At 37.5% G+C, this 21,001-nt stretch overlaps 1 protein-coding gene and 1 long non-coding RNA gene across 2 annotated transcripts; both read right to left on the reverse strand.

Moving 5' to 3' along the window:
- Positions 1-588: 588 nt before the first annotated feature.
- mdm1 (Mdm1 nuclear protein) lies at positions 589-17,440 on the reverse strand. Its single transcript, XM_030149239.1, is given in 16 exon segments — positions 589-2,686; positions 2,688-2,710; positions 3,602-3,643; positions 3,646-3,663; positions 4,926-5,187; positions 5,272-5,333; positions 8,336-8,421; positions 8,806-8,960; positions 9,026-9,256; positions 13,881-13,968; positions 14,049-14,200; positions 14,416-14,580; positions 15,150-15,281; positions 15,367-15,458; positions 16,959-17,117; positions 17,296-17,440. Coding segments are annotated over 13 exon segments (1,560 nt in total). The 5' UTR covers positions 15,258-15,281; positions 15,367-15,458; positions 16,959-17,117; positions 17,296-17,440; the 3' UTR covers positions 589-2,518.
- Positions 17,441-17,497: 57 nt separating this feature from the next.
- On the reverse strand, positions 17,498-20,773 carry LOC115429627 (uncharacterized). The gene is made up of 3 exons (XR_003936815.1): positions 20,570-20,773; positions 19,606-19,704; positions 17,498-18,075 (listed from the first exon to the last, which is right to left on the reverse strand). It is a non-coding gene; the product is annotated as an uncharacterized LOC115429627 (long non-coding RNA).
- Between the last annotated feature and the right edge of the window lie 228 nt (positions 20,774-21,001).

Here is a 21,001-nt window from a genome sequence, read left to right on the forward strand (position 1 = left end):
ATACTTTAATAGGATGACTTAAAAACAAAATGACAAAGTGTGGGTTGTTTTCAGTGTATACAATAACATTTATACACATAAATTGGTTTATGTACATTTATACAATAGATTAATACATCTTCGTCTAAAACAACCTGTAAAGTGAATGTATTTGTAATGTGCCAACAATGTTTCGAAGTAGATCTGGTAGCTCTGAGACTAACATTCCTTTTGAGTGAAACACACTCTCTCATTAATTCTCAGACTTTATCTAAGTACAGTCACCAGGATTTTTGAATTGATTTTTCTTTATTAGTCACTCAAACTTGGTCAAGTTTCTCTTTCACAGACTGAAGGGTGGTAACAGTGGCTTCTCTAAGCTCACTGCTGATGTCTTTTCTCCTTGGGATTGTGTTAACATACACCTGAATGCTTCACCTGCTAAAAATTCTGCTTTTTGTAGAGATGGTCACACTGGTTGATGATCAAAAAATCACAGACATATGTTTAACTGCAGTCGGCTCCGACGTACACTCTTCATTCCAATGGAAGCACTAAGGATATACTTTGTTTTTCATGCATCCCTTCTCTATTTTGGCTTCATTTTTGTCAGTAAATAATGAAACACTGGAAAATATTATGTGGTGTTTTACACATGAAATTAGAATTAAATAATTTTAATAACCTGTTCTGGACCAGATTTTTTGTGTCCTAACATATAAATCCATAGAATTCATTCACTGATGTTTATTTCAACAATTATGTAGTTTCTAAAATGTGAGGATGTAAAATGTGTCAGTTATCTTTTTTTTTTTCAAGGAGGGAACAATAATGGCTAATTATATGAATCACTCAGTGATCTGCTTTTCCACACTCCAAACTGTTATCAGCCTTAAATGTTCACTAGGGTCGAACTCCAGCAAAACCTATTCAGAAGTTAATCTGATGATAATTACACTTTGTTCATTTGAATATGACACATAACATGACTATAAATGACTACATATATGTATGACTATCAGCCTTTTCAGCACAGAAGTCCCCTTCTTTAACCATATTACATCTACTGCTGCTCAAAAAGCACAGACTCCAAGGAAACACTGAAATTGGAAAATACTTACCCAGTCTACTTCTGTACATTTCTATAAACAGTATTAGCAGAAAACAACGAGAAACAATAGGCAGAACAAGGGCTGTGAATTTTGTCCCCCGTGACTTACATCATAAAAGAATCTACAAGTGGCCAGAGCAGAATTTCAAACAGTAAACCACGCCTGTTGACAGTGGCAGAACTCAGAGGTGGAACTCAGTTACACTGAGGAGAAAGTCTGTCACTTTGAAATTATCTGCTAACCTGTCGAACCTCATTCCCTCCAGAGGAAGCAAATACTTGTCTGATCTCATAGGCAACTTCCATCAGGTTGAATTATTGCTTCAGTTAAACTTGTAGGCGTGATGATGGAGGAACTCATGAAAACTCCCAACTAATGAGGTTGTGTTTACAGTTTTGTTGTGTCGCTGACTCAGAAACTGCTTCAGTCAGTTTTGTAATGACATAAGAACAACCGATTCACTTAAACTTTAGTCAATATGATGACTTATCAGTTCAGACTCTTCTCATCATTCATATGAATTCACCTCTTCATCTACCAACTAGTAAAACCTGGTGTTTAAATCATCTTTTCTTCAGCGTTAACTGGACATTCACAAAGTAAACCGTATTTACCATTTTTCTAAGATGTATTAAATGCATCCAATTAAATAGTACAATCCATTGATATTAAAAACCATTAACAAAGATTCATAAAAAGCAATTCATTAAACTAACTAGAAGTTGGAATGTAGTTCCAACTTCCAACATATCATGATTTGTCCTGTATTTTAGTAGTAAAACAGTATTCTGCACACATACTTTATTTGCAGGTAAGCTAACTATTTGGTGTGATACTTTAACAATTTTTTCATCAATCTGAAAGAACAATGTTGTCTGCGACCAATTGGATATCCACCCCCTCCCCCACTTCACGCAACATCAACAAATACCTCAGAAAGAGTTAAGTTTAACCAATAAAAAATGACTTACAGATCATTAGCTTCTTTCCACATCCACTGTACTTTATCTTGTTGTTGTTTACTTTTCTTTTTCTTTTCTTTAACCGTGATCCAGCTCCATGCAAGCTCATACGTAAACAACTGGTCCTGTCATTGTGTTGATGCATGCCACAGTCCTGGACAGATCCTGGTTGGCTGATACACATGTTCTTTCAGATATGCAGCTTTTGTTTGGTATAATAAATAAATATTGTGATTAAGAGTTGAAAAACATAAACCAAAATGCACATAGTTTTTTTTATCCAGTACTTAACATTAGATTCAGTTCCCAACTTTAAAAATAAACTATTCATTCATGCAATTATTACATCTACAAGAAAATCTGAAGTATAAAGTAATCTAAAAACACTCTCACTGTTTAAATACTGTAAAGTGATCAGACATCTATAAAAATACATAATTCTAAGTCGTTAATGTACATTTGTGATTAAAAACTATAAAACAACATGCAGGTTTTCAAAGTGACTGCAGTGATGCTGTAGGAGCCATAGGATCTGAGGTCAAAGGTCAGCTCTTTCCCCAAAAAATTCTCTCTCCTCTTCTGAGCACGCTCCAGGACAGCAGACGCCATGGAACATGAAGCTGCTGAGCGCCATGGACATCACTGACAGCCGGTCATCTACACAATTAGGGGACAGATAGAAGATTTGACCTTTTTAAAATGAAGAGACAAACAACGAGTGAGAGTGAAAGCATGAACTGAACCAGATGATGACGATGTGAAATCACGACAGGGATGAGTTTTATTCAAAGACCTGCAAATGGTCACAACACTCACATCGAGTCGCACTTTTTATTTATTATTTAAAGTATCCAAGGCTTACAATTCAGCTTCCCTGATAAACTTGAGTTTAGTGGATGAACAGATATTTAAACTGGTCCAAAATTAAAGTTTTGGCTATATGTTGGTATGTACGCTCATGTTAGCAGATGAACCCATGTTTAGCAATGACTCAGCTGAAAAAACGTGTTATCACAGTCCATACTATTGGAAATAAGAATGGCTGATGTTCAGTTCTGTACAGTATATATCACTTACATAAGCAAACTCCCTTCAGAAACTATAATACTCAGTCTGCAGTATGTTTCAGTTGAGGTTAAAGAGGAATTAGGCACCACATCGGTTTCTACATTGTACAGTGACCACTACAGTGGATGTATTGATGTTGGCCGCAACGATTATTTTTTAGTGACATACTGTGTGTACAAATGGCATCTTCTACTGAAAATTACCTTATTTCTGTATTCCTGGGAAGAACTGAGCTATTTGACCTGGAGTCTGAAGCTTTCTAACTGTGGCTTCTAGAAACATGTGTAATATTAACCAGTGGTCAGTGACCCCAACTTATTACCTGCACTTGGTGTTTGGCCAGTGTTCATTTGTATCCTTTATATTAGCTACAAATAAAGATTACTTAGACAAAAAAGTTGTTTTCTAGATGTTTTGTGTCACTGCTAAATTGAAAATAAATAAATAAATAAAGTTGTTTCAGAAAACCAACATACTGACCTTCGTCAGAACCGCAGCCTCCTCTTGAACTCTGCAACTCTTGAACCTCAAACCCAACTGACCTGAGGACAGAAAAGGGGCAGACGACCCACAAAACAGCATGACGCAAGTATTTTTTTCAATACATGTTTTTGTTTATGTTTATGGAACGCCCTTGGCACTTCCTTTTTCTATAAACAAAGCTGTGAAATTATTGTCCTCTACAGATGATACACATGCATTGCTGTTCTCAGGAGGATATAAGGAGTGCACCATTGAGTTTTGTGAATATTCCCATGTATATTTTGTCCCAATGGATGACATTAATCAGATTTATTCAAATCTTCCAGGTTAAATGTGAAATGTGATATGTTGAGAAAAATGGACGAAAAGAAAATGAGAAGGAAGTGAAAATGAGAGGGGGAGTCCCACTGTGTGTAGGTATTAGTGAAAGATATGAGAGAAGTAGACGCTCCCTGCACACTTTGTCGCAAATAAACATGTCTCGTTAAATACGGTCAAATTTAATTGTAATATATCTTATGCTTGGAGACTGAAGACATGTTTAAAAAATACAATCATCAGCTTCTGCGTCTACTGTTTTTCCACATAACAGCTTTGAAATTAGATTCTATTTTCCTTCTTCATTAAAAATCCACAATCTGTTACCACAAAATGAAAAAAAAAACTTTGATCATCCTTCACATTTACTGCAAAATTACTTTCACAGAAATGAAAAGCTTTACTTTGACATTAACAAAATTTGGAAATAATCCAGATCATTTTTATATTAAACCATGAAGTTTTAAACCAAATACTGGAATAAGTTAAATGTTGATGAAATTTTTGATCAAAAGGTATGAATGTGATAGTAAATAGTTGATAGACTGTATATGTCTGCCTGTGATGAACTAATGAACTAATTAAAAGAAATTCATCTTACAGGTTTTTTTTGTAGGGGAACTAAAAATATGTACAATAAATAGAGCTTCTCATATATAATGCAAGTATCAGTCCATTCTTATATTGTTCTCAGTGAGAATTTTATCTAAATTTAACATACTGCATTTCTTTGTTGCATGTCAGTAAACTGTATACTGGCTGTAGAAGATTACTACAAGATTTTATATATTTTCTGAGACTTTAAAGGCAGCTCTGTTTGTCAGTTAATTAGAGAAATGAATTTGATAATTGAAATATCCTCATACACGCGTAGAAATAACCAGAACTGTTCAAAGGTCAGAATGTAAGAATAATAATTGCTTTGAAGGTAAAGAAAACAGCAGGCGTTTTTGGTTTACAGAAAATTAACAGCAGTGTTGGTATCAGTGTTATCCAGTCTCACCATTGTGTTGGAAGTCGGCGTGTCTCAGAGTTCCTTGGATACAGTGTAGGGGAACTGCTGGGGGCGGAGCTACAGGTGACAGTGGTGTTTGCTTCATCCTGATTGATTTACAAGGAGGACTGGAGGATGGTTTGTGGTTGGGGGCAGGACCAGTGGAGGGGAGGTGGCTGATATTATTTTCTGGCCACGCCTCCTTCACTGTGACTGGTCGGTCTCCAGCTATCTCTGCGCCCGTTGCGATGGAAACAGCTGTTCCACACCTCTGAAGCCACAAAGAATCACATCCATACCTTAATAATACATTAGATTACAATCTAAGTAATAGTGATGGACTATAAAGTGTTACCTGTTGCTTGTTTGGAGAAGATTCATCAGTGCTCTTTAGTTTTCCCACTAATATAGCACCTCCTAGTGGACAAACAGAGGTCAGAGGTCATGCACTCTGTGGCGTGGGTGTTGTGCATGTGTAGGACAAATTACAGGTACATCTCAAAATGTTAGAATATCATGAAAAAGTACAATATTTTTTGTCAGTTATTTCAGAAAGTGAAACCCATATATTATACAGTCTCATTAGACCAGTGTTTTTCAACCTTGGGGTCGGGACCCACATGGGGTCGCCTGGAATTCAAATGGGGTCAACTGAAATTTCTAGTAATTAGAAAAAAAAAAATGTACTAATAAAAAGTGTATGGTGAGTTGAGGGAGACAATCCCAGTCCATAAAAGACATGACAAACTGTGAAGCTGAAACTGAAGCACTGTGGTACTGTTTATCTGTCAAATGTTCATTGTGGTCGGTTTCAGATGCTGCAGCACTTTCATAATTCATAGTTGAGTTATGTTTGTTCAGTATTAATTGTCAGCCTTATAAATCCAAAGCTTGACTGACTGTACATATCCTGACCAAGGAAAATAAAATTCTCACTTTGTGAAGTAATCTCCACCTGCTTTTCTGCCTCCGTCCATAATAATATACATTATATAGACTAAATGTCATCTAAAATAACATTATTTGCAGCATAGTATAGCAAACTATTACATGATCAAAACAAATTAATTTAATTTAATAAAAGGTCTCCGTTTTGAATGTCTGGGGTCACCAGAATTTGTGATGTTTAAAATGGGGTTATGAGCCAAAAAAGGTTGGGAACCACTGCATTAGACACAGAGTGAAATATTTCAAGCCTTTATTTCTTGAATTTTGATGATTATGGCTTATAGATAATGGAAACCCAAAATTCAGTGAGTCAGAAAATTAGAATATTACATAAGATCAATAAGAAAATATTTATTTTAAACAGAAATGTCAGGCTTCTGAAAAGTATGTTCATTTCTATGTACTCTATACTTGGTTGGACCTCCCTTTACATGAATTACTGCATCAATGCAGCGTGGAATGGAGGTGCTCAGCCTGTGGCACTGCTCAGGTGGATTGGAAGCCCAGGCTGGTTTGATAGTGTCCTTCAGCTCATCTGCATTGTTGGATCTGGTGTCTCTCATCTTCCTCTTGACAATACTCCATAGATTCTCTTTGGGGTTCAGGTCAGGTGAGTTTTCTGCTCCATCAGTCACAGTAACACCATGGTCAGTGAACCAGCTTTTGGTACCTTTGGCAGGATTGGCAGGTGCCAAGTCCTGCTGGAAATCAGCATCTCCATAAAGCTTGTCAGCAGAAGGAGGCATGAAGTGCTCTAAATGTCCTGGTAGATGGGGGTGTTGACTGTGGACTTCAGAAAACACAGTGGACCAACACCAGCAGATGCCATGGCAGAACAAATCAGCACTGACTGTGGAAAGTCCAAAGTCCTCTTTTGAAATGAAAGTAAATTTTGTATATCATTTGGAAATCAAGGTCCCAGAGTCTGGAGGAAGAGCGCAGAGGCACAGATCCATGCTGCTTGAGGTCCAGTGTGAAGTTTCCACAGTCAGTGTTGATTTAGGTTGCCATAGCATCTGCTGGTGTTGGTCCACTGTGTTTTCTGAAGTCCACAGTCAACCCCTCATCTACCAGGACATTTTAGAGCACTTCATGCCTCCTTCTGCTGACAAGCTTATGGAGATGCTGATTTCATCTTCCAGCAGGACTTGGCACTTGCCCACACTGTCAAAGGTACCAAAAGCTGGTTCCTGACCATGGTGTTACTGTGCTTGATTGGCCAGAAAACTCACCTGACCTGAACCCCAAAGAGAATCTATGGAGTATTGTCAAGAGGAAGACGAGAGACACCAGATCCAACAATGCAGATGAGCTGAAGGACACTATCAAATCAACTTGGGCTTCCATTCCACCTGAGCAGTGCCACAGGCTGAGCACCTCCATGACATGAAACATTGATGCAGTAATTTATGTAAAAGGAGGCCCAACCAAGTCTTGAGTACACAGAAATGAACATACTTTTCAGAAGCCTGACATTTCTGTTTAATATGCTTTTTTATTGATTTTATGCAATATTCTAACTATTCTGAGACCAAATTTTGGGTTTTCATTATCTATAAACCATAATCATCAAAATTTCAAGAAATAAAGGCTTGAAATATTTTACTCTATGTCTAATTAGTCTGTATAACATATTGGTTTCACTTTCTGAAATGAGTGACAAAAATATTAAACTTTTTCATGATATCAAATTTTTTGAGGTGTAACTGTATAATGTTAGTAACTTTTAATCCATCCCAGTTTAAACGGGTTATGGTCAGCTGTTATGGAGCGTTTAGATTCAGAACCCCAAATATAGCATATGGGGGCTCAGTGCAAAAGACATAGGGAGACTGAAGAGGATGTAATTAGCGTTATGGAATATAATATTCATAATTATATTTTACTTTTTGTGTGGAAACCATTTTGTTTCTTTGGCTTCCTCCTCCTGGGAAATTGCACGTTTTTTTGCAGCTACCGAAGCTGAGGGTGAGGATGGTACTCCTAGCTGACTGCAATCTGCAATCACTAGATGTCATAAATATTACACACTGAACTTTGAAAGAGATGGGGAGTGATATGTGACAGTTTATATGGCAGGGGCAGATGTGTTCATATTAACCACATCCTGCTTTGTTATGATGAATCATAACACGAAGTGAGTTTGAGGCTGCCAAGTTACTGCACAGTGTCCTTGAGCAAGACACTCTACCTGACTCTACCAGTTCATTTATCTGTGTTCTGCTAAGGTACACACACCTATAACTGCAACTGCCTGAAATGGGAGAACAATGCAAGACAGATATCCAGAAAAAACACACAGTCACCCTTTATCTACACAGTCTAAGCAATTTGTCTATCATGCTAAATGTTAGAGTTAGGGTCATCAGAAAGCTTTATGACAGTTCCTGTGTGTGTGTGTGTGTGTGTGTGTGTGTGTGTGTGTGTGTGTGTGTGTGTGTGTGTGTGTGTGTGTGTGTGTGCGAATTTACCAGTAGCAGGTGTGGTGAGGTCATGGTGAGTTCTTTGAACAGGAAGGATCTTCAGCCTTGGCGTCGGTAACCGTCCTTCCTCCTCTCTAAACATGCATATTAGAAAGGCAAGAATTACCACCCAGAGATGATAAAAATAAACTTGTTTAAAACAAGAAAAATATTACATGGGGTATTAATCAAATACACATTCTCACTGTATTGACATGTATTATTCCACTGAAGAGAGTAACTTTGAATAATATCCAGTTTAAAAGATATCAAAGACTCAAACATGTTTTTAAGCGGTAGATGGAATTACATTTAATTGTGATGAAACACATCACAGAATTTGTATTTTTTAAAAATTTGGCATCACTAGTGTCTCATTCAGTTTGGCTATATCCTCTGTGGTTACAATTAAAAAAATGTTTGAAGAATGTGAATCCACTGAAGATGTAAATATCAGAACATGAAAAGGAAAAACTCACTCATCTGTCTCTTCTTCTTCATCTCCTGCCAAAAGACCTTCAGGAGGGAGACTTGGAGATTTTGTACATTTGTTTGTGTGTTTTTGTTTGTCTGATGAAGTCGTCCATCTCCTGATCTCAACACAGATGTCCGATGACTGGAGATGCTGGAGTGGCTGCAAATAACACATCCATTTAGTCCTAGTTTACTTTAACTCTGTAAAAAAGGTGAATGTCTCACCTGGCCAGGTCCAGGGCCTCCACACAGGGGGGCTACAGCTGTGTGGATCTGCAACACTGCCCTGCCCCGAGGACTGATGAGGGGTGGGGGGGTCAGTGGCAGAGTCTGTGGTGTCTGTTGGCTCCCACAGAGTGTTATGTTGAGACTGCAGCTGCTCAAGTGATCTCTGGAGAAGTTCGTCCCCCAGGCCCTACGACGGTACAATAACGCCTGCTGCCTCAGCTCCTTCACCTGGACAGGCAGACAGAGTCTTTGAAGTGTTTTGGAACCCATGAAGAATTTTAACCAGGAACAGGCAAGATCTGAATAAACTTGTTTAATTTAGTTTTCAAAACAATCTAACCAAGCTGAATATGTCTACACTACGAGCAAGATGAATTGGTTATATTTAGGAACATTTGGTTCTTTTGAACTTTTCAAAATGATCATCAAACATAACTGCTTTGACTTGTACAAGATAAGAAATAAAAGTTTCCCAAATTAAATAAATACATTACTAACATAATGCTGGATATTGGATAATCAGCTAATAATCAGTTCTCGTGGTACACAACTGGATTTCTAATCTGTTTTAGGATATACACATGAAGACAAGAAAGCCGGAACAGAGGCATGTGATGACTTTAAAACTTTTCTGAAAGTTGAAAATGAACCTCTAGATATAAAAAACAACACTAGACAAGAAGCAGGAGGAAAGGCATGTGTTGTTACTGCACATGTATTTAACTAACATCAGAGTAGAAAATCTGAACGGCAAATTTCAAGGGACTTGGTTGTGACAGTTTGTGTCTCTGAATCCAAAGGGTTTAAAAAGCACCTCAGTTTGACTTTGTTTTGATTGAGTGTTTGATGTGACTTGTCGCTTTCACAACAGATTCTGGTAAACCTAACGGTAACCTGACCTGACCCAGCCAGGACTCTGGACAAACCCAACCCACTTTCAAAGTCAACCTAAACCTAAACCTCAACCCAAAGATGAACAGTAAACCTGACACTACATGCCTCTCTGCTGCAGAAGATGAATGACAGCAATCTGTGAAAGCTATTTGATTTCCTCAGAACACTAGGTGCATGGCGTCAGCTGACTACTTCCCCACACATAATGAAAGTCTGCACAGCCACACTAACCACAGAGATGGAAGTTAAGAGGCCGTTACAAATAAAGAGCCTCCTCATTTGTTTAAATTACCTTTCTAAGAACAACTTCATTTCAACTTCCTTAGTGCATGTACATGTATCTAAGGTTATGAAGTTCATCTGTTAAATCTGTCAGTTACACCAAGGGTAACTAATACATTCAGGTTTCCTTTCTTCAGCTTTACGCAGGGTTTCAAAATCATTTAGGTAATTGCAAATCACCTAGAAAATACCAGCGTTAAGTGATTCAAAGCCTTAACAAAAACACATCCTGCAGAAGTTCATGGTTCTGTTATTTCTTTACATATTACATTCAGACTGTAGTATAATAGCTGATTACTACTGATCCCAATAATTTGCATCCTGATATAACACTAAGTAAAACCCATTCCAGTAATGATACAGTTACTATAGGGTGTGACATCACCAACAGCAAGTTTGAAGTCAATGGGAGGTATCTACCACCTGTGCACCATCACTACCCACCCCTAGCATGGTTAGAAAGTACTGTTGCCATGTCATTAGTGACAAACCAGATGAAATCTAAAGCATAGGATTACTTTTCATTTACTTTTGTGGTGTCAGCACCTGGCTCAGCTGGAGCTGCAGAAGGTGTACATGTCCTTAGACAAATTTCACCCACAAACCAAATCTCTCATAGACCTAACGATATGGAGCGATGCGACCTTACTTCAGGTAAATGCAGTGAATGGGTCAGGAACAGTCAGTAAGAATTTTTTTTTTTTTTTTTAATTTTATGAATAAATAAAAAATAAAAAAGTAAGAAATTTGTAACAGGGCTGTATGCATCAAATGCAACTGCCTTCATCTTTCATTTAGTGTAGTGTTTCCAACACAGATGGTGGATTTGAAACCAGGTTACAGATGACTACAGTTATAACTAATTAAACTGATAATATGACCATTTTATCACATGAGTAATGCACTAATGTAAAGGCACTTGCGAACACATCAGTCAAGATAAAAACTTTGAATTTGTGTCATATGTTTTGTGAGAAAAGTATCTATTGATAGAAATTAATATTTGGACGTACTGTGTGTACATAATTGATGCTAAATGTATGAGGGTAGCACCATGGGCATTAATCTGCTTAACAGCCTCCACTTGGTGTGAGTGAATGTCGAATTGCTTGCAGGTTCAGGTTCAGTTGGGTGTTGGATAGGGTGAAGGTCAAAGCTCTGCAGGCAAAACTGAGAAAACTAGTCTTTATGGAGTGTTATATTAAAACAAGAAAAAAGTAAAGTAAAAAAGAAGTGTATAATATTAAAACTCCAGTCACAGATTAAATTCTCTAAAATTTATATCTTTATTCTGTAGCTTATTTCTTTTAATTGTACTATCTCACACTTTCATCATTCAACCCCATTGAAAAAACATGAACATAATGCCAAACTGACAAATGCGATAGTGAATGTTTCATTTGAGTACTGAGTTTTAATAAATTGATGTCATCTAATTACAAATTCCTTTGCAGAAAGTGTTTGATGTTGCACAAATTGCCCCTCTCATCAACAACACTTTCCATAAGGTGGGGGAATGTACTGGTGTGCGTGTGTATGTGTGTGTGTGACTAACAATGGGTTGTTTCCCTGAAATGAAGCTCTGTGGTTTCTCTACGAACACTCAGCACCCTGTGTTTCCATCAGTGACACACAACAAACACACAGTTTAGTGAGCAGGCAGGCAAAAATGACACAAAACCCCTGACTATCAGTTAGATCTAATGCCTGCTGCTTGTCATGTGTTTAGACAGACAGACAGACAGATAGATGTACTTTATTTATCCCAAACTGGGAAATTACAGATGGTCTTCAATCGGACAAAAGCTACACCTCTTGATATCAGTGTCTCATACTGAATAAGGTTTTATTAAGTATTTAAATGCACATAAGTTCCTCTGTGAAATGCACCAGTTGAGAAATTACTAAACCTTTTTGAAATATAGATCAAGAGATGTATGAGCTTTTTTTAAGCAGCTACAATGCCTATTATTAAATATATATCGAGTTTGTTCAGAAAGTGTGATAAAGACTTAATTTAAGATTTTTAATGTTATAACTCATTGGAGGTAAATACATCAATGATGTGGTGATTCTGGCCTTAGAATAACCAATTTGACCTTATTCACTCTCCAGTTTGACCAAATCCAGCTACTACTACACTTGAGAAATGTCTCTAATGAGCTCATCTGTCTTCATGACACGTTCAATTTATGCTGCAGATGCACCTTCCTGTGGAATCAAGTTTGACGCAATCGAATTGAAGATGATTTGTTGATTCTTACTAAAGGATGGAAAAGCACTAAAATTTGGATCCATAATAAAAACATAAAGGAGCCAAAGAGTTTGACAGGTCACCACTGAGCTGGGATGTAGTGTTTATCCACTGCTGCCAAAACCAAACTGAAACTTCAAATGTATCTACGAAGTGTTCTTGTATTTATTATCTTGTTTTAATAAGTCATAGAGTATAGTAATGCATTTTATGAGACAAAAACCCTCAGTCTGGTAATTGAAGATTTCTGGATTAAATGTGCAGAAAGGTTGCAAAACAATGTTGATAAATATGATAAATAAAAAATCTGTGATGCTTTACATGTAGCCAAATTGGTTATTGATAGAAAGGATTAATCATCAATGAAAACTTGATTATCATGACACCCATGGTGCCACCTGTTTCCAATGAACAACCACTAAAGTTGAGCTAGCACAATCACCTGCTCACAACTCACGTCAGGAATCAAGTTGGCGTGACTGCGTCATACAGTGTCCTCCTGATTCAGGTACATCTACAGCGCAGCGACTTACAATATGAATGTATTTAGGAACTATTGTATAAGTTTACCATTGTACTGCATTGTTAAGCAAGAGTTAGCATAAATGTAACCATCACCACTCCCACACACCTCAGTTCCACACTCTGATCCAAATGTGATTATTTCTGGCTACAAAAAGCCACGCTCTTCAAAACAGTTTCAGAATAGTAACCCAAACCACAATGGGTGGCATTACAATGGCGACATCCCCTTCTTTAAAAGTCTATATTTTACATGTAGGTCTACCCATAGAATCTAACAGAATTTCTTAAGTGGAATCATTTTTCAATCAATAAAACCATTATTAAAGCAACATTATTTGTCAAATTATTGATAACTTCAGAAAGAATCTGTGTTATTATGGGGATAATGAACAGTGAACTAGTCCGTATTGTGAAATAAACCATGACAGTATAATGTAGGACCCAAACACAAAGTAATACCAAATATACTTAACATTAATACTTGTTTAAGATCTAAATTCCAATTAGTGGATTTTTAGTCTTTTTGAGGACCTGCTGAAAAACTATTGAATCATGGCTGAGATAGCATGGCTGAGAAGTCCTTTAATCTCAGCCATTACTATTACTAAGTACTACTCTACCAATGCAGTTATGCCTGTGGTAATGCTGTAATATAAAAATCAAATCTTTGATACTAAACAGAAGATCAGTTCTCTGTTTCTGCAACTTCTGTAGTGTTCTGTTGTCTCCATCCTAATCAGGTTTAGAAAAAAAAAAGAGTCTTTATTGTAACCATATTATGCAGTTATACTATGGATCAGACAAACATCAACTACCAAGCACCATCATAACTCCATTTAAGTAACAGACCCTACTCCTTATAACTGGAACCCATGCTAGGCAGTACTAAAACCTGACCTGAGGTGTTCCTCCATCCATGGCTCCACCTTCCTCTGGAATCCTGTAGAGAGGAGAACGAAAGCTGGACTCATATTCTGTCAACATCCTGTCAGACAGACACATGGTTTCATAAATATGATAAAATGATAATGTGCATGATCACAGACGATCACACATAAAACAGACCTGTGTCTCCTCTGAACCTGAGGAGGAGAAGCAGGGATAGGGGGTGACGCCTTTAGTGGTGAGTGTGACCTGATGTCCTCTTTTTGCAAGTCAGGGATTTCATGTTTGGGGTGGGTCTTGTTCTCTAATGACTCCCTCTTCTTCCTGTTGCTCTGGAGTTCACAGGGAAGTAAATAGTCAGTATTAGTACAAGTACAAGACAATCACCTGATCGACAATGTGACGATCAGCCAATATGTCCTCACACTGAACAGATGGATCTTTAGAGGTTTAAGACATTTAAGTGTGATGTTAAGATTAGGGTACAAACTGATGTATGCATTATGTCATTAAGTGTCCTCTGTATTTGCTGCAAACATGCATGTACCATGTTCATGTGGAACAGTGGTATTCTCTCATGTTCCAAGTGTTTACGAAGGCGGGGTCCAGTGGGAGGGACCTGACCCTGGAAACTCCGCTGATACTCTGTTTCCATGGATACAGGATTCTTCTTAAAGGGAGGGACAGCTCTGCTGCTTGAGTAGAGCAGCTGCTGGAGGAGATGGGGGCAAACAGTCAACAAGAATGACCAGTTCTGTGGTCATTTACATCAAAAAGTACAAACCGCATTTCATTCAATTGGTACCTCTCTGTTCTAATCAGTGCACTTGCATTAAAGAATATCAGGAGGGAAAACTGTCTCCACCTTGTGGCTGCATATTTGAACTGCACTCTGGTCATTTCTTAATCACATGAAGGGCGACAGGTTATTAATAACAATTATAGTTATAGACATAACTTATATTTATTCATTTTGAAAATTTCAGAATGGTTGCACAGATTTGTACTGAAGAGAATGACACTTTTTTTTTTCTAAAATATTGTCAGAGTAATGATGTAGCAGTCCTACATCAGTCACGTACTCTGTATAGTAGTAAAGTACTATCTTGTTACAGTCAACAGGAGTAAAGTTAAATGCATACATGTTACTGGCAAGCCACTAGTTATATACATTTTAATAATAATGACTTTTTTGTAATAATGGCTGAATTAGTAATAGTAAGGAATGCATGACTAAGTATCTTATGGTATTTAAAAATATTAAGTTATATTTATTCTTGCCTGTTCTGCAGTCAGCACAGGTGAAGTAGCAGTTGTAGGTTTCTTCCAGCTGAACTGTCTATGGTATTCTGTTCTCTGACTTCTTGACCTTTGACCTCCTGACCTCATCCCTGCCCTCCACCTCAGCGCATGCTGAAACAACACGGTGGAGCGTTAATTGATATTTTCAGAGTGATATTTGAAAAACAAACTTCAGCACAAGTCTTAAGGGGCTCACCTCCTCACTGGCTGATGGACGCTGCTGATCGGGGGCTGTCAAAGGGCTGGTGCTATGTGGTTGGCTGTCAGACCTGCAGGGCTGGGGCTTCACTAAGAGGAGACAAGGAGTTACTGGAGGCTGAACCACATAACATGACTTTGAGGAAGTAAAGGTGGCAGAAGTCAGTGGGAAGATCAAAACAAAATCATCCAAAATTTTGTTAAGCCATTCCACATATTCTGTGTGCGTATGAATCTGACAGGTGAACATGTCTATATAAAATACTGGAGACACTAAAGCTTATATTTTGTGAAAAGAATAAAACTATGTGGCTGTTGTTTCATGACTTGCTGCTTGTCTTCAACCTTTTAAAGCTGAACTACTTGCCATCCACCTGTTGAATGAGAAATTAAAGAACACTGACAAATATGACAAATTGCAAATCATGAATTGCAAATAGAGTGGAGTTAAAAACAGTATAGGTGGGTTTCCAAACAATGTGTAAAAAATACAATTTTAAGCAAATTGCTGTCATATACAAAGTTAGTGCAGTACACATGTTTTAACTCTGTAAACCTTTGGTTCCCAACCATTTTTGGCTAATGACCCCATTTTAACATCACAAATTTCTGGCAACCCCAGACATTCAAAACAGACTTTTTTTTTGCTAAAATTAATTTGTTTTTGACCATGTAACAGTTTGCTATACTATGTTGCAAATAAGCATTAATTTTAGATGACATTTAGTCTGTATATAATGTATATTATTATGGACGAGGCAGAAAGTCAGGTGGAGATTACTGCACAGAGTGAGAATTTGATTTTCCTTGGTCAGGATATGTACAGTCAGTCCAGCTTGTATTTACAAGGCTGACAATTAATACTGAACAAACAAGAAATCAAACTATGAATTATGAAAGAGCTGCAGCATCTTAAATTGACCACAATGAACATTTGAAAGATAACAGTACCACAGTGCTCCAGTTTCAGCTTCAGAGTTTGTCATGTCTTTATGTGTTGTGATTGCCTCTCTCAACTCACCATATGTTTTTTATTAGGATTTTTTTTAAATCAGTTACTAGAAATTTCAGGCAACCCCATGTGAGGTCCTGACCCCAAGGTTGAAAAATACTGCTGTAAACATTATTAATATTATATAATTGATACACATTACAATAAATCAAGGCCTCTTCTGAGGAATCCTCAAAATGAAAAAGTGTCAGTTTGACAATGTGGGTGACATCTAAGGCCATAAGTTAGCTGTTACCTGTATTTTTTAGTTACAACCATTACAAAAGAAAGATGAAATCTCCCAGAATCCTGAGAATTGAGCAACATTTCAACTCCAGGGCAGTGTCACAAGCAGCAGATTCAAGCTAAAGACAAGACTAGTTTAAGCATTTTTTTCCCATTATTCTAAATATTGAGATGCACTTGTATGTTCCTCCGAACTGGAGCAGAGTCCAGGTTTGTAGTAGTAGGCAGCAGCAGACAACCAGAAGCCACATCTTAAAGGACAAACACTTCAACAGAAAGGAAAACCCAAATGCTTCATGAGGCTGCATCTGCTCACCACAAAAGATAGACTAAATTATGTAATGTAGTTTCACCTAATTTTTTCTCTGCAGCTCTTGGTTCAGCTGGGGGTTCAGGGTCTGCAGCAGGTCGTGGTCCAGGCGGAGGCTCAGTATCTGCTTGACATACAGGAGGTGCTGGTGATTTTGTGACCAGAGGTGACCCCTTTCTTTGAGCTGAGGAGCTCCTAGGGGCTGGTTAGAAAGACAGACACCTGTTTATTAGTAGGATGATTATTACAGTGTTAATGCCTTGACAGAACCTTACTGGAGGTTCCTTTATTCCACAGTTCAAAAGAGTAAAGGCAAGTGAAATAATGGACTGATCAACATTTGTACAGCTATAATTTGTATTTCAACATAGACTGAATACCATCAGGAGGTGGGGTCCTGTGAGCTTGGCTGATCGCCTCAGTGAGGGGTGTGATGTTGATCTGACGGACAGAGCAGAGAGCTACAGGACTGAGCAGGACCGACAGGCAAAAACTTCTTCCGTCGCTGAAGACCTGGCTCACTGCTTATACCTGAGACACAAGGTATAGAGTAAATTCTGTATAATTTGTTCTCTGTTTTTAAAGTCCTAGTGAGTCCTGGCATGTTAAGTCTTCTGAAATGCCAAATGAGTTAACAAAATGGTGATTTAGCCTCCGACCCATTGGCAATATATGATTCTTGCATGTATAGTTTTTATGAGGTGGGGGCTTCCTACAAAAAAATTAGCATCTACATACATTTCCATCAGCAGTGACCTCATGGCATCTTTTGTGGTGATATTAAACTGTCCTCACCAAGCACAGTAGCCATAAGGATAGAACTACATGTCGCCAGATTTAGCTTTTATTTATCTTACTCTTATTAATATAAATATGAAAAAAAAAAAACTGTGTTGGGGTGGTGCTGTGTCGTCATGGGAATCTCAGATCATTTTAAGAATCTGGATCATTCTGAATCAGTCACTGATAGGATCCAGATAGTACATGTTACTTGTGTCACTTGAGTCATTTGAGCGAGAATTACCCAGTCACACCTGAAAGGACAAATCTGAATCAGAGGATTCACAGTGTAGCGGATTGTGTATGCAGCCAAATCTGAATCAGAGGACTCACATTGCAGCTGATTCTGTGAGTAACCCAGTCATGAGTAGTTTGTCTGTCTGCAAGTGAATTTCAGGAAAGAGATTAGATTATGGATTCACTCGACTGTCTCACTTTAGCTCAGACTGTTGGGTTTACAGAAAGATTTGGCTAAAACAGTCCCTTTCCTCCCTACAATTCAACCTCTTACTGTAGTTTATGGGACTTTTGGCAGCCTCTATAGGAGTATATGTTGTTCTGAATGTATGTTGTTGTATCTTCTAAAAGTTCCAAGAGGATTGTGGGTGACACCATTTGGAATTCGAATGTGGCAGGACTCAACACATCCGAGTACATAGACACACAGATCCATGACTCGTGAGAGTAGAGATTCACTTGGTTGTCTCCAGATCAAATCAATTAATTTCTAAACCTACTAAATGCAGTTAGCGACAGTGATGGTAAAGAGGATATCAGTTCTGTGACCCTGAATTGGACTTGGATGACATTTTTTTTTATGGGCCTTTTAAGATAAACATCATTTTGTGCTGACACTCTGTGGAAAATGTCTTGTGGACCTTTATTTAGTGTTGAAGTAGGGCCTATTTAATTGAACTTGTTTATTTTTCCAAGGGAAAGGGGATTAATAACTCTTTTCGCCTTTTCTACAGGGTGGGGAAGCAAAATTTACAATGAACATTTAGTTGTTTTTTCTCAGCAGGCACTACGTCAATTGTTTTGAAACCAAACATATATTGATGTCATAATCATACCTAACACTATTATCCATACCTTTTCAGAAACTTTTGCCCATATGAGTAATCAGGAAAGCAAACGTCAAAGAGTGTGTGATTTGCTGAATGCACTCGTCACACCAAAGGAGATTTCAAAATAGTTGGAGTGTCCATAAAGACTGTTTATAATGTAAGAAGAGAATGACTATGAGCAAAACTATTACAAGAAAGTCTGGAAGATACTATTAAAGAAGAATGGGAGAAGTTGTCACCCGAATATTTGAGGAACACTTGCGCAAGTTTCAGGAAGCGTGTGAAGGCAGTTACTGAGAAAGGAGGAGGACACATAGAATAAAAACATTTTCTTTTTTGTAATTTTTCTTGTGGCAAATAAATTCTCATGACTTTCAATAAACTAATTGGTCATACACTGTCTTTCAATCCCTGGTTCAAAATATTGTAAATTTTGCTTCCCCACCCTGTATACTTAGCGGAAAAAAAAAGATCCCAAACACATTAAGATTGCATCTCTACACAGTGTGTATTCTACAACAGATAAACAGTGAAATTATGAGTTAGTTATAGTTCTTAATTGGAAAGGCCCTTTACCATTAACAGAAAAAGCAACCAACATGCATCTTAATCCAAAGTTGTTGTTTTTTTTTGGTTTTTTTTGGTATCTGTTTGTTACTATTAGTTGTATCATTTAAATGCCTCATATTTAACCGTAATTACAACTTGTTCCATTTTCAAGTATCTAACAGACAGTAGATGTTCTGGTTACATTGTTTTTGTTTATGTAGTGGGAAAACTACAGACAAACTTGAAATCTATCTTGAACATTTCATCCACTGAGAGACATGGTCAGGTTCTTACCCATCTGGTCAGAGCGCAGGCCGGCAAATGGGCACAGCGCTGAGGAGAAACACTTCTTGACCGGGAAGCCTTGTAGCTTTTCTGATATTCACTCTGACACTAAAATAAAGAAGCAAACACACAAAGCATTCCTGACTCTGCTTTACTTGTTCAATTCGGTTTTTCCTGTAGCAGGAAGATTTCTTAAGATATGATCCCTTTTTCAACAAACAACAATCTTATCATAGTGGAACAATTTTTTTTTTTTTTTTTTTTTTTGGGGGGGGGGGATCCTAAAATTAATAACAGAATTTCTGATAAAATTTTCTGCATCTGCATATAGGTGAAGTACCATTTACATACACATTTTTCCTGCTTTTAGTTTTTAAAGGAGAATCATAATCGGTATATGTTAATGGCCTCTCTTCCCAAGCTACATCATGTTTCTGAGACAAACAATTTAAGAAGAAGATAAAGAATAAAAAGGTTTATGATCAGTTAGAGGGTTGTTTTCTCAGCTAATTTATCAATCTACTTTATAAAATTTCCAAACAATGGCCACAATGCCTAAATTACTTTTCCGACACAGTCTATAGGTTTGACCATTAATTCATTTTCTGAAAAGCTTAATCCTTTAATTATTTGAACTTCAGACATCTTACCTATTAACAAAGTACGCTCATATATAAAATATAAATTATATTTTCTGCACAATCCACTGGATGCTCCGAGAAGCAGATGAGTGAATACAATGTGTGATGGATTAACTCTGATTATAGCAGATTTAATCACTTTAATCCTGACTCTGCAGACTCGTACATGCTTCTGTCCAGTAAACCGATACACGGACATGTTAGCGATGGTCATTCATATCCTTAATTTAGTAATTACCTAGCTGTAAATATTACAATTAGTGCAATGACAACAGTTAGCTTAGTTTGTCTGACTGACATGTTGCTAATGCTAACACTTGCAACTAGTTTACCTTGAACCGGACAGTCATGGCGTTCTCCCCCGCTGAAAAAAACACCGGAAGAGATCACTTATTTGTCATTACACCATGAACTGAATTAGTTAAGGCGCTAGTTACAGTCACAGACAACTTGACTAGCATGCTAAACGAGTCCTTCACCTGTCCAGTTTCCGGGAACAAGCTGGAGCCGTTGCTATAGCAGCTCAACGTCCTGCGCAGGCGTATTGGTGACAAAGCGGCTAAACCTTTACCACAATGAAGCATCCTTCCAAAAACACCAACTCATGAGTAAAAACCATCAAAGTTACAATGTATGTGATGTCGTAAAATATCTAAATACCAGTTTATTTATTAAAATTCTTTCATAAACAAACATTGTAATACTTTTTTTTATTTCAGTTCCCCAGATTTGATCATTTTCAATTTCCTGAATCTTTCTGTGGA

Source organism: Sphaeramia orbicularis, chromosome 12, assembly GCF_902148855.1.
Source record: "Sphaeramia orbicularis chromosome 12, fSphaOr1.1, whole genome shotgun sequence".
Taxonomy (NCBI): domain Eukaryota; kingdom Metazoa; phylum Chordata; class Actinopteri; order Kurtiformes; family Apogonidae; genus Sphaeramia; species Sphaeramia orbicularis.